Here is a 15,000-nt window from a genome sequence, read left to right as displayed (position 1 = left end):
GAGGTTATGTTTACGCCCCTGTTTATGTGTGTCTTTGTTTGTGAACAGCTTCCTGGTCACAATTCTGATCCTAGAATAATGAAACTTACAGGGATTAACTGTTATATAAAAAGCTGGAAATTATAAATTTTTGGAAGGTCAAGGTCAAAGGTCAAGGTCACGGTTAAGCAAAATGTCCAATTCACGTAATCAGCCACAAGTTTGGACATCGTTGTCACACACACTTCAAACTTGGTTCATATTTGAGTGTATGAAAATCCACGCCAATTAATACAAGTTAAGGTTAAGTGTCAAGGTCTAGCAAAAGGTCGAGAAATAAGCAGCCACGGCGGAGGTCTGCGCTCTACTGAGTGCTCCTCTAGTTAATTTTTTGTAAGGAAAGTGAATGAATGGGTTTATTTTGGACTATATTAAAGGATTTTTCCAAGTCGTAATTTTGTTACCAGTAATGATAATTATAATGATAGTATAGATAATGATGATAATGATAATTACTGGTATTGATGAGATCATACCAAGAACCAGAGAAGGTTTCTTAAAGGAATTGTCACTGAGGCAACACAAGTTTTAAAATGTAATAATAATAATAATGGTAATTATTATAATAATACTAGTAGTAATAATAATGATTGTCATAATGCTAGGGTGGTTTGCTGTGAGCGATCAGGCTAAAGTTTCCCACCATCACCAATCTGCACTGGCCAGCGTGGTGATGAAAACTGGCCTAACCCCAGACATGAATTAACATGTCTGAAGCCTTTATCTTGTAGCGGACTTGAAACGACTGAATTTGCTGTTGTTGTTGTTGTTGGTATTATATGTGCATGTGGTGTTGGTTATTTTCGTAATCTTACCGTACCATATATATACTGAAACTCTCAATCCATAAATCACTTTCTCCTGATGATGCTTTGAGACGAAACCGTTCAGGATTCATTCTGTATGTTCCCTTTTTCATATATATATATATATATATATATGCAGCCTTTTCTAGTCCACTGCAGGACAAAATCCTCAGGCATGTCTTGGTCATGTCTGAGGTTTGGCCATTTTCATCTCCACACTGGCCAATGCGGATTGGTGATGGTGGGAGATTTTGGTCTTATGTTTATATATATATATATATATATATATAAAGATAGATATATAGATAGATAGATAGATAGATATAATAATAGATAGATTGACATGTGCTTGTGTAAGGCATGTATGTTATTTCCATGCTGTAAACATGTAGATGGATAAGTATAATAGACAGATAGACATAATAGATGGATAGATATATATATACACACCTGTATGTGTATAGCATGTGCATTATTTCCCATGCATTAGACACATCATAACATCATCCATTTCTCTTCCTCTTCAGAAATGCGTCCCAGAATTCGTAAACGCCGCCTTCAGCCGTCCAGTGGAGGTGACCAATACATGTGGAGAGTACAGGCCGCAGGAGTACTGCCTGCAGACCGGCGGCTACGGCGCCAGGCAGGCCTGCGAGATCTGCAATGCCTACGTGCCCGAGCTCTCTCATCCTTCTTTCTATCTCAACGATTTCAACAATAATGACAACCACACCTGGTGGCAGTCGGAGACCATGTTCGAGGGGATACAGTATCCGAATGAAGTTAATATTACTCTTAGTTTAGGTGAGTTTTAATGGGGTTATTTTTTGCTCTCTCTCTCTCTCTCTCTCTCTCTCTCTCTCTCTCTCTCTCGAAGATAATTCCTTGAAGGATATATTTACTGTAGTTTGCAAATAATAGTTTTCTCTCGCTCTCTTGTTCCAATGGTATCTAATCGCCAATCTCTCTCTCTCTCTCTCTCTCTCTCTCTCTCTCAGATAATCCTTTGAAGGATATATTTAGTTTGCAAGTAATCGTTTTCTCTCGTTCCCTTGTTCCATTAGTATCCAATCGCTAATCTCTCTCTCTCTCTCTCTCTCTCTCTCCCCTAATTAAAGGCATTCATAGAACTCATGAGGTGTTTGGTTATTTTGAAAGATATTTGGCTAATTCACGAGTGACTCAATTCATAGTTATTAACTCGGGGATACTTGGATGATTCATAAAATACTTTATGAAGCCAAAGGATACTTGGTTAATTCAATACGTAATTAGATAAGTCATAAGGCAGGATACTTGGTTAATTCAATAGGTAATTGGTTAAGTCATAAGGCAGGATACTTGGTTAATTCAATGGGTAATTGGTTAAGTCATAAGGTAGGATACTTGGTTAATTCCAGGGGTAATTGGTAAAGTCATAAGGTAGGATACTTGGTTAATTCAATAGGTTATTGGTTAAGTCATAAGGTAGGATACTTGGTTAATTCAATAGGTAATTGGTTAAGTCATAAGGTAGGATGCTTGGTTAATTCAATAGGTAATTGGTTAAGTCATAAGGTAGGATACTTGGTTAGTTCAATAGGTAATTGGTTAAGTCACAAGGTAGGATACTTGGTTAATTCAAGGGGTACTTGGTGAAGTCATATGGTAATTGGTTAAGTCATACTAAGAGGTGATTGGATAATTCATGAAGTACTTGGTTAATTGACAGGGTATGTGGTTAATTCAAGGGATGCTTGGTTAATTCCCAATATACCTTGGTAATTCATGAGGTACTTGGTTAACTCATAAGATATTTGGTTAATTTATGAGGTACTTGGTTAACTGATCAGGTACTTGGTTAATTTATGAGGTACTTGGTTAACTCATAAGATACTTGGTTAATTTATGAGGTACTTGGTTAACTGATAAGGTACTTGGTTAATTTATGAAGTACTTGGTTAACTCATAAGGTACTTGGTTAATTTATGAGGTACTTGGTTAACTGATCAGGTACTTGGTTAATTTATGAGGTACTTGGTTAACTCAAGGTACTTGGTTAATTTATGAGGTACTTGGTTAACTAATAAGGTACATGGTTAATTTATGAGGTACTTTGTTAACTGATAAGGTACTTGGTTAATTTATGAGGTACTTGGTTAACTGATAAGGTACTTGGTTAATTTATGAGGTACTTGGGTAACTCAAGATACTTGGTTAATTTATGAGGTACTTGGTTAACTCATAAGGTACTTGGGTAATTCTTAAGGAACTTGGTTAAGTCTAAAGATACTTAGTACAATCATAAGACAGTTAATTTAAGAGGTACTTGGATCAGACATAAGGTACTTAGTTAATTCATAAGGTACTTGGTTAATGCAAGAGGTACTTGGTTCAATCATAAGGTGCTTGCATAATTCAAGAATTGGTTTATTTTTGAGATGCGTGGTTAATGGTCATATAACTTGTCCACCCCTTCTGTTTATTCATAGGTAGTAGGTTGGCCAGGGCACCAGCCGCCCGTGGAAATACTACCGCTAGAGAGTTATGGGGTCCTTTGACTGGCCAGGCAGTACTGCATAGGACCCTTCTCTCTGGTTACGGTTCTTTCCTTTTGCCTACACAGACACCGAATAGTCTGGCCTATTCTTTACAGATTCTCCTTCGTCCTCATACACCTGACAACACTGGGATTCCCAAACAATTCTTCTTCAGCCGAGGGGTTAACCGCTGCACTCTAATTGTTCAGTGGCTACTTTCCTCTTGGTAAGGGTAGGAGAGACTCTTTAACTATGGTAAGCAGCTCTCCTAGGAGAAGGACACTCCAAAATCAAACCATTGTTCTCTAGTCTTGGGTAGTGCAATAGCCTCTGTACCATGGTCTTCCACTGTCTTGGATTAGAGTTCTCTTGCTTGAGGGTACACTCGGGGACACTGTTCTATCTAGTTTCTCTTCCTTTTGTTTTGTTAAAGTTTTTATAGTTTATATAGTAAATATTTATTTTAATGTTGTTACTATTCTTAAAATATTTTATTTTTCCTTATTTCCTTTCCTCACTGGGCTATTTTCCCTGTTGGGGTCCCTGGGTTAAAGCATCCTGCTTTTCCAACTAGGGTTTTAGCTTAGCATTTAATAATAATAATAATAATAATAATAATAATAATAATAATAATAATAATAAGGCATACAGGTTAAGTCCAAGGGCACTTGACCAACTCATGTTTACTTAATTAATACTTGGTCAACTCAGACAGCACTTGGGGACTTGGCTAATGAGAGGATACTTTCTCAACCCTTGCAGGTTAGGGTTAATACCTGGTAGGAAATACTGTAGTCTTTAGTTTTCGAGTGTTTTTAAAACGAAACATTTATGCAACAAAATATCTATTCCAATAAGAAAGATTGATAAGATATTTTGTGTTGTTGAGTCAAAATGCATTGACATGAATATTATTATTATTATTATTATTATTATTATTATTATTATTTTTTTTTTATAAGCTACAACCCTAGTTGGGAAATCAGAATGCTATAAGCCCTAGGGCTCCAGCAAGGAAAATAGCCCAATGAGGAAAGGAATTAAGGAAACCACAAGAAAAGTAATTAACAATTAAAATAAAATGTTTTTTTAGAACAGTAATAACATGAAAATACAGCTTTCACGTATAAACTATAAAAACTTCCAAAAAAAAGAAAAAAAAAACAACACAAAAAAAGAAATAAGATAGAATTGTGTGCCTGATCGTACCATAAAGCAAGAGAACTCTACCCCAAGACAGTGGAAGACCATGGTACAGAGGCTATGGCACTACCCAAGACTAGAGAACAATGGTTTGATTTTGGAGTGTCCTTCTAGAAGAGCTGCTTGTCATAGCTGAAGAGTTTGAATGAAAGCAGGCCTATAAGTTTGTTATTATTATTATTATTATTATTATTATTATTATTATTATTAAATGCTAAGCTACAACCCTAGTTGGAAAAGCAGGATGCTATAAGCCCAGGGGCCCCAACAGGGAAAATAGCTCAGTGGGGAAATGAAACAAGGAAAACTAAAATATTTTAAGAATAGTAACAACATTAAGATAAACATTTCCTCTATAAACAATAAAAAACTTCAACAAAACAAGAGAAAGAGAAACTAGATAGAACAGTGTGCCTGAGTGTACCCTCAAGCAACAGAACTCTAACCCAAGACAGTGGAAGACCATGGTACAGAGACTATAGCACTACCCAAGACTAGAGAACAATGGTTTGAATTTGGAGTGTCCTTCTCCTACAAGAGCTGCTTACCATAGCTAAAGAGTCTCTTCTACCCTTACCAAGAGGAAAGTAGCCACTGAACAATTACATTGCCGTAGTTAACCCCTTGGGTGAAAAAGAATTGTTTGGTAATCTCAGTGTTGTCAGGTGCATGAGACAGAGGAGAATCTGTAAAGAATAGGCCAGACTATTCGGTGTCTGTGTAGGCAAAGGGAAAGAACCGTAACCAGAGAGAAGGATCCAATATGGTACTGTTTGGCCAGTCAAAGGACCCCCTAACTCTCTAGCCGTAGTATCTCAACGGGCGGCTGGTGCCCTGGCCAACCTACTACCTTTACCACTTATTGAAAATGGAATACTCTGACTGATACTTAACTTTCCAAACTATTCTCAAACTATTAGTTAGTTAACTGCTCTCATCTATCTTTCACCCATCTTTCCTATCAATTAAAAAAAAAAGCAGAGTGGGAGGATGTTCACTGACCACTTATTGAAAACTGTTTAAAATATATCCCACTTTCTATTAAGTACAGTTCCCTTAAGCAAACTGTAATGCATAATGAACACTAGTCAGCTATCATTCAAGCTAAGAGCCTCTTCAGATAGAAAGACAACGATATCTATACCCTGCCACTTCTTTTATTATTCGACAGCTGTCTGCTTAAAATCCCACTGCCTCAGACTATGCTCCTGATTGGTCGGATGAGGCAATCCGGCCAATAAGAAAAATTCTTACTAATAATGCCCTCAGATTTCATCTTATTGGTTCACCAAGTCTGTCTATGCAATAGCAACCATTAGACGTATCCTTTTTCCTATTAATTCACTTTAAGCCAAAACAACCAATAGGAATAAACCTTTCAGAATTTTTCTTGTTGGAGAAAACTAAAACTAAACTTCTTTTCATTGGTACACTGACCCTGTCTATCCAATAGAAATCACCAGGCGTATTTTTTTTCTTATTGGTCCAGATTAAGCCAAACCAACCAATAGGAATAAACATTTCAAAAATTTTAGCTGTAGAAAACTTAAACAAAATTTCATCTCATTGGTTCACTGACCCTGTCTATCCAATAGAAATCATCAGACGTATCTTTTTTCTTATTGGTCCAGTTTAAGCGAAACCAACTAATAGGAATAAACCTTTCAGAATTTTTCTTGTTGGAGAAAACTAAATCTAACTTTCTTCGCATTGGTTCACTGACCCTGTCCATCCAATATAAATCATTAGATGTATCTTTTTTCTTATTGGTCCAGTTCAAGCCAAACTAACCAATAGGAATAAACCTTTCAGAATTTTTCTTGTGGGAGAAAACTAAAACAAAATTTCTCATTGGTTCACTGACCCTGTCCATCCAATAGAAATCATCAGATGTATCTTTTTTCTCATTGGTTCAATTTAAGCCAAACCAACCAATAGCAATAAACCTTTCAGAATTTTTCTTGTTGGAGAAAACTAAAACTAACTTTCTTCTCATTGGTTCACTGACCCTGTCCAATCAATAATAATCATCAGACGTATCTTTTTTCTCATTGGTCCAATTCAAGCCAAACCAACCAATAGGAATAAACCTCTCTTTAGAGGGGCTGAGAATGTTTGCCCTCACCAGAACCGTTTAGCTGAGTCCATAATCGCGAGGCACTTACTCTGCCATTTGTCTGTGTCTCCGAGTTACAGATATCAGGTTACTTCCCATCTGCTGCTACATGTGGGGTTCTCTCTCTCTCTCTCTTTCTCTCTCTCTCTCTCTCTCTCTCTCTCTCTCTCTCTCTCTCTCTCTCTCTCTCTCAATATACTTTATTATTTCTTATTTTTTGGCATAACTCAATTACAATGCAGATGTAAACAATGTTACTGTATTACCATGTACTCAAATGTCTGATGCAAATGGGCGCAATAAATTGATTAAAACAAAAAATCTCACTCTCTCTCTCTCTCTCTCTCTCCTCTCTCTCTCTCTCTCTCTCTCTCTCTCTCTCTCTCTCTCTCTCCCGGAGTGTATGCTAACTAGTGGACGTAGAATTATGTATCTTCTTCATCTAATAGCGTGCCTTTTTCCCATTCGTAAGGGGTAACGAGGTTGCCTTCTTTTTGAAGGACTTTGGTTTTGGCTTTGGGGGTGGACTGTAGTCCCGACCGGCTGCCCTACCTGCCATCGCTAGATCCCGGTAGTGTATGTTTTGTGTTGTACCAGCCACATTGTCTGGAAAGTTGCACATTACTTCTTTAAATACAGATTTTGTAAACCCTAATCTTTATTATATTTCTTAGGATTGTTGTATAGCCTGTTGAAAAATTTACTGCCTGGCAATCTGTTAGACAGGAGTTCAGGACCTGTTCAGAATCAATAGTGTCTAGTAGTGTAAGCACGTATAATTATATATGATGTCCAGGAAATAGACATTATTGAAATATAGATTTTATAAATCATAATATTTATCATATCTCTTAGGGTTGTAGTATAGTGTGACGGGCCGAGAGAAGGTTGTGACTCAAAGGCAGGATCCAAGCAACTGAGTGAGTTTATTAAAGAACACTCTCCTTTATATACAAAAGCTCAAGGCAACAGGAAATTTCCTGTTCAAAATCAACACCGTTACCGATGAAAAAAACAGACATGTTTATTCTGGTTCTTTTTAGTGCGAGGGGAGAGCGAAGATACAAGCATAATATATTCGCAAAATGAACCATGTACGATCGTGTGACACACGGTTGGTACAATAGCCTATTGCACACGTCCCTGCGCGGCAGTATGTTAGACAGGAGTTCGATACCCGCTTAAAATCAATAGTTTCTAGTATTGTCTGCAACCTCACCATCCTTGTGAGCCTGTATGTCTACCTGCTGAGTCATCAGCAACCATTACCTGGTCCTCCCTGGTCCTAGCTAAAAGAAGAAGGGGCACGGGGACTGGTCATAATAGTCAGTCTTTTGAACATATTCCTGCCAGTCGCCTCTGCTACTCATGATTTACCTTTAAACCTGTAAATGCAATTGACAGTCCCCATCAATATGTCTCTTTGCTTATCCATTTCTTACTCTTTGATTATTATTATTATTATTATTGTTATTATTATTATTATTATTATTATTCCTAATCGGGTAGTTGAATCAGTAGAACTTCAGAAGTTCAAAGTAGGAGCATATGTTTTTATGTTGACCAGGCTGACATGAGTCTTTTTATAGTTTATATTGGACATATCTGTTTTGACGCTGTTACTGTTTTTAGAAAGATATATATATTATTAATTTATTCGGATCATTTATTTATTTCCTTATTTCCTTTCCTCACTGGGCTTTTTTTCCCTGTTGGAGCACTTGGGCTTATAGCATCTTGCTTTTCCAATTAGGGTTGTACCTTGGCTAGTAATAATAATGATATTATTATTATTATTATTATTATTATTATTATTATTAGCTACAACCCTATTGGAAAAGCAAGATGTTATAAGCTTAAGGGCTCCAACAAAAAAAAATAGCTAAGTGAGGAAAGGAAATAAGGAAATAAATGAACGATATGAGAAATAATGAACAATCTTAAAATATATTTTAAAAACAATAACAACATCGAAACAGACATTACATATATAAACTATTAAAAGACTTTTGTAAACCTGTTCAGCATAAAAGCATTTGCTGCAAGTTTGAACTTTTGAAGTTCTACCGATTAAACTACCCGGTTAGGAAGATGACTCCACAACTTGGTCACAGCTGGAATAGAACTTTTAGACTACTGTGTAGTATTGAGCTTCATGATGGAGAAGGCCTATTAGAATTAACTGCATGCCTATACTCAATTTTTTTTAATGAGACGCATTTGCACGGACTTGGAGCCATGCCCTTTTAGCTCGGAAAATTTCATGCTAGCTGATTGGTAAGAATTATCATGTCCAACCAATCAGTTATCAGGAAACTTTTCCGAGCTAAAAGGACACCAATGCGAGTCAGTGCAAATGCGCCGCATTAAAAAAAAAAAAGAGTATAGTATTTTGAACAGGATGGAACTGTCCAGGAAGATCTGAATGTAACTTTAATGGTACTGATGAATTTTCATTGATTTTTTTTTTTTTTTTTTTTTTTTTTTTTTTTTTTTTATGTCGGCTACCCACCAAAATTGGGGGAAGTGCCTTGGCAGATGTTATGTATGTTATTTATTAATAGTCTTTAGGTAGTCATTGATTATATATAAGCGGTTTTGGCTATAGACTTCTTTTTGCGGAATATTGTATATTTTAGTTTTAAAACGTACTTTTTAACTCATTGGGGATGGTGTTATTGTTCAACCCTCTCATAAGTAGTTCTTACTTAAGATAACATCATTATTTTCTTTGAATCAGGATGTTATGACAAGCCACCAAATTTATCAATTTATATGCAGAGCAAGCGGTGAGTGTGTCGACCAATCACACATTTATCAAATATAAAAAAAATTCATATTCTATTTCATAACTGCCAAGACTAATGTAGCCATGTCAGTAATCATTAGCAGCTACTTGACTGAAGGAAAAAAATCAAAGAAAAAAAATCAAATAGTTTAAAATTTGTATGTAAGTTTGTATGTATGAATGTATGTAAAAAAAAAAATGTTTCTTTATATAAGTAGAATTCTGTTTAAATCACACATTACATTACTTTTAATAATACTGAACTTTCCAAACTATTCCCTACCGACGTTAGCTAGCTAACTGACCTTCATCTTCTTTCACCCATTTTTCCTATAAGCTAAAAAAAAAAAACTTCGATGCAAATTCTAATAGAAAGACCATATCAAGAAAATGTACCTTTAATATAGATAAAATTGTGGTTGAACCATACTTTACATTACTCTTGCTAATACCTAACCTTCTAAACTGTTCTAAACCATGGTTAGCTAGCTAACTTGCCCTCAGTGGTCTTTCACCCTCCTTTCCTATCAGCCAAAAAAAAAGAAAAAAAAAAAAAAACTGGTTGGATTACATTTTACATTAGTTTTTGCTAATACTTAACTTTCCAACCTATTCCCTACCATAGTAAGCTAGCTAACTGGCCCTCCTTTCACACATCTTTCCTATCAGCTAAATAAATATATGTATGTATATTCATATAAGCCCTATATCATACTCCTCCAAATATCTGGATTCTCTCTATACCTTGGGATCAGAGACACAAGGGGGAATCAACTCAAATATAATAGCTTCTGGTCTGCCGGGAAATCGAACCCGGACTCAAGAAACTGAGGTATATTGTGGTTGAATTGCTAAGTCAATAGAACCTCAGTTTCTTGGGCCCAAGTTCGATTCCCTGGCCGACCAGAAGCTATTATCTTTGAGTTTGATTCCTCCTTGGGTCTCTGATCCCGAGGTAGAGAGAATCCAGATATTAGTAGTATAATATATGGCTTATATGAATATGAAAAACACGTCTAAATGTGTAAAATGATCATGTATGTATATATGGGTAGTGCCATAGCCTCTGTACCATGGTCTTCCACTGTCTTGGGTTAGAGTTCTATTGCATGAGGGTGCAGTCGGGCACATAATTCTATCTTATTTCTCCTCCTCTTGTTTTGTTCAAGTTTTTATAGTCGATATACAATATTTATTTCAATATTGTTACTGTCCCTAAAATATTTCTTTTTTTCCTTGTTTCCTTTCCTCTATTGGCTATTTTCCCTGTTGGAGCCCCTTGGCTTATAGCATTATGCTTTTGAAAGTAGGGTTTTAGCTTAGTAAATAATAATAATAATAATAATAATAATAATAATAATAACATATAGCAAGAGGTTCTTTCTATCCCATTCACTTGTCGAGTTCAACTGAAGTCAATTGAAACTGTATGATAAATGGAAGGGGTCTTAAATACATTGCTTCTAATACACCCTATCAAGGTCACCCCTTGACCTCTTGAAACTGCTTTGATCCAGTTTTGAAATCTGGTTGGGAACTGTTTCATTAAGCCAAAGCCTCTGTACCATGGCCTTCCACTGTCTCGGGGTTTTCTTGCTTGAGGGTACACTCGGGCACACTATTCCATCTTATTTCTTTTCCTCTTGTTTTTTAAAGTTTTTTATTGTTTATATATGAGATTTATTTTATTGTTTCTGTTTTATTTAATTGTTAATGACTTCTCTTGTAGTTTATTTATTTCCTTAGTTCCATCCCTCACTGGGCTGTTTTTCCTGTTGGAGGCCTTGGGCTTATAGCATCCTGCTTTTCCAATTAGGGTTGTAGCTTAGGAAGTAATAATAATAATAATAATAATAATAATAATGATAATAATAATAATAATGATAATAATAATAATAATAATAATAATAGTGATAATGATAATAATAATAGTAATGATAATGATAATAATAATAATAATAGTAATAATAAAAATAATAATAGTAATAATAATATATTAATGATAATGCTAATCTATCTATCTATATACCAAGGCACTTCCCCCAATTTTGGGGGGTAGCCGACACCAACAATGAAACAAAACAAAAAGGGGACCTCTACTCTCTATGTTCCTTCAGCCTAATCAGGGACTCAACCGAGTTCAGCTGGTACTGCTAGGGTGCCACAGCCCAACCTCCCACATTTCCACCACAGATGAAGCTTCATAATGCTGACTCCCCTACTGCTGCTACCTCCGCGGTCATCTAAGGCCCCGGAGGAAGCAGCAGGGCCTACTGGAACTGCGTCACAATCGCTCGCCATTCATTCCTATTTCTAGCACGCTCTCTTGCCTCTCTCACATCTATCCTCCTATCACCCAGAGCTTTCTTCACACCATCCATCCACCCAAACCTCGGCCTTCCTCTTGTACTTCTCCCATCAACTCTTGCATTCATCACCTTCTTTAGCAGACAACCATTTTCCATTCTCTCAACATGGCCAAACCACTTCAATACATTCATATCCACTCTAGCCGCTAACTCATTTCTTACACCCGTTCTCTCCCTTACCACTTCGTTCCTAACCCTATCTACTCGAGATACACCAGCCATACTCCTCAGACACTTCATCTCAAACACATTCAATTTCTGTCTCTCCATCACTTTCATTCCCCACGACTCCGATCCATACATCACAGTTGGTACAACCACTTTCTCATATAGAACTCTCTTTACATTCATGCCCAACCCTCTATTTTTTTTACTACTCCCTTAACTGCCCCCAAAACTTTGCAACCTTCATTCACTCTCTGACGTACATCTGCTTCCACTCCACCATTTGCTGCAACAATAGACCCCAAGTACTTAAACTGATCCACCTCCTCAAGTAACTCTCCATTCAACATGACATTCAACCTTGCACCACCTTCCCTTCTCGTACATCTCATAACCTTACTCTTACCCACATTAACTCTCAACTTCCTTCTCTCACACACCCTTCCAAATTCTGTCACTAGTCGGTCAAGCTTCTCTTCTGTGTCTGCTACCAGTACAGTATCATCCGCAAACAACAACTGATTTACCTCCCATTCATGGTCATTCTCGCCTACCAGTTTTAATCCTCGTCCAAGCACTCGAGCATTCACCTCTCTTACCACTCCATCAACATACAAGTTAAACAACCACGGCGACATCACACATCCCTGTCTCAGCCCCACTCTCACCGGAAACCAATCACTCACTTCATTTCCTATTCTAACACATGCTTTACTACCTTTGTATAAACTTTTCACTGCTTGCAACAACCTTCCACCAACTCCATATAACCTCATCACATCCCACATTGCTTCCCTATCAACTCTATCATATGCTTTCTCCAGATCCATAAACGCAACATACACCTCCTTACCTTTTGCTAAATATTTCTCGCATATCTGCCTAACTGTAAAAATCTGATTCATACAACCCCTACCTCTTCTAAAACCACCCTGTACTTCCAAGATTGCATTCTCTGTTTTATCCTTAATCCTATTAATCAGTACTCTACCATACACTTTTCCAACTACACTCAACAAACTAATACCTCTTGAATTACAACACTCATGCACATCTCCCTTACCCTTATATAGTGGTACAATACATGCACAAACCCAATCTACTGGTACCATTGACAACACAAAACACATATTAAACAATCTCACCAACCATTCAAGTACAGTCACACCCCCTTCCTTCAACATCTCAGCTTTCACACCGTCCATACCAGATGCTTTTCCTACTCTCGTTTCATCTAGTGCTCTCCTCACTTCCTCTATTGTTATCTCTCTCTCATTCTCATCTCCCATCACTGGCACCTCAACACCTGGAACAGCAATTATATTTGCCTCCCTATTATCCTCAACATTCAGCAAACTTTCAAAATATTCCGCCCACCTTTTCCTTGCCTCCTCTCCTTTTAACAACCTTCCATTTCCATCTTTCACTGTCTCTTCAATTCTTGCGCCAGCCTTCCTTACTCTCTTCACTTCTTTCCAAAACTTCTTCTTATTTTCTTCATATGACTGACCCAATCCCTGACCCCACCTCAGGTCAGCTGCCCTCTTTGCCTCACGTACCTTGCGCTTTACTTCCACCTTTTTCTCTCTATATTTTTCATACTTCTCTATACTATTACTCTGCAGCCATTCTTCAAAAGCCCTCTTTTTCTCTTCCACTTTCACCTTCACTCCTTCATTCCACCATTCACTGCCCTTCCTCATGCTGCCTCCAACAACCTTCTTGCCACATACATCACTTGCAATCCCAACAAAATTTTCTTTTACTAACTTCCATTCCTCCTCTAAATTACCAGTTTCTCTTACTCTCACCTCATCATATGCCATTTTCAACCTTTCCTGATATTTACTTTTTACCCCCGGTTTTATTAGCTCTTCAATCCTCACTACCTCCCTTTTACATCCACCTACTCTATTCCCCCACTCTTTTGCTACAACTAATAATAATGATAATAATAATAATAATATATTAATGATAATGCTAATAATAATGATAATAATAATAATAATAATGAGGTGTTATTAAATTATTATGTTGTGCTCCAAAAGATATCTTGCAATTTTGTTTTTGGTATTACAAGCCTTGGTTTGATATTCATATTTTTAAACATTTATGCATCGATTTATTAATTCATTAATATGTTAATTTGTTTTATTTCTATATTGTTTATCTATTTATCAATTCATTTGTATGTTCGTTAGTTTGATTTTTTTCTGTCTGTTTAGTTGTGTGAGTGAATGATATAGAGAAAATATTCATGAGGCAATGTTAAAATCATCTTTGCATAAATCCTCTTATACATTTTTCATATGATTAAAGTTAAATACAATACGAGGTTATATAATTCGTCATTTAACATCACTAGATTATTTTTTTGAGGTAGTCATCTTTAAGGCAATTAGAAAAGGTAAATAGTAGTAATAAATAATTGTGATAAAACGTAATTTTGAATAAATATTTCTAATTATTGGTTAATTTCTCTGATCTAATTTTGTTCGTGCTTGATTGATTTGAAGCCAGAGAACTTCAAATCAATAAATCATGAACAAAATTAGATCAAAGAATTTAACCAATCATTAGAAATATTTCTTAAAATATTACGTTTTATCACAATTATTTATAACCACTATTTTCCTTTTCTAGTTTTAAAGATCCTCAAAAATAATCTATTGATGTTATTATTATTATTATTATTATTATTATTATTATTATTATTATTATTATTATTATTATTATTATTGTCATTATCATTACCAATCTACCATGAACAAAATTAGATCAGAGAATTTAACAAATAATTAGAAATATTTCTTCAAATTTATATTTTATCACAATTATTTATTACCACTATTTTCCTTTTCTAGTTTTAAAGATGACTTCCTAAATAACAATCTAATATCAGATGACGAATTATATAACCTAGTAATATATTTAATTTTAATCATAACATGCTTAGGTTAATAAAATAGAAAATATGATGCCATAAGGAAAATTT

General features: G+C 35.9%; 1 protein-coding gene across 1 annotated transcript in view; it reads left to right on the top strand.

Annotated features, from left to right (window-relative positions):
- The window catches only part of LOC137660195 (laminin subunit gamma-1-like), a 160,198-nt gene that overhangs the window by 30,566 nt on the left and 114,632 nt on the right, over positions 1-15,000 (top strand). The window contains 1 exon segment of the mRNA XM_068394903.1: positions 1,373-1,649. Coding sequence (XP_068251004.1) covers positions 1,373-1,649 — 277 coding nt within the window.

Source organism: Palaemon carinicauda, chromosome 20 (genome assembly GCF_036898095.1).
Source record: "Palaemon carinicauda isolate YSFRI2023 chromosome 20, ASM3689809v2, whole genome shotgun sequence".
Lineage (NCBI taxonomy): Eukaryota > Metazoa > Arthropoda > Malacostraca > Decapoda > Palaemonidae > Palaemon > Palaemon carinicauda.
Note: the sequence above shows the minus strand (reverse complement) of the source record. Positions and strands in the feature narration are given on the sequence as shown.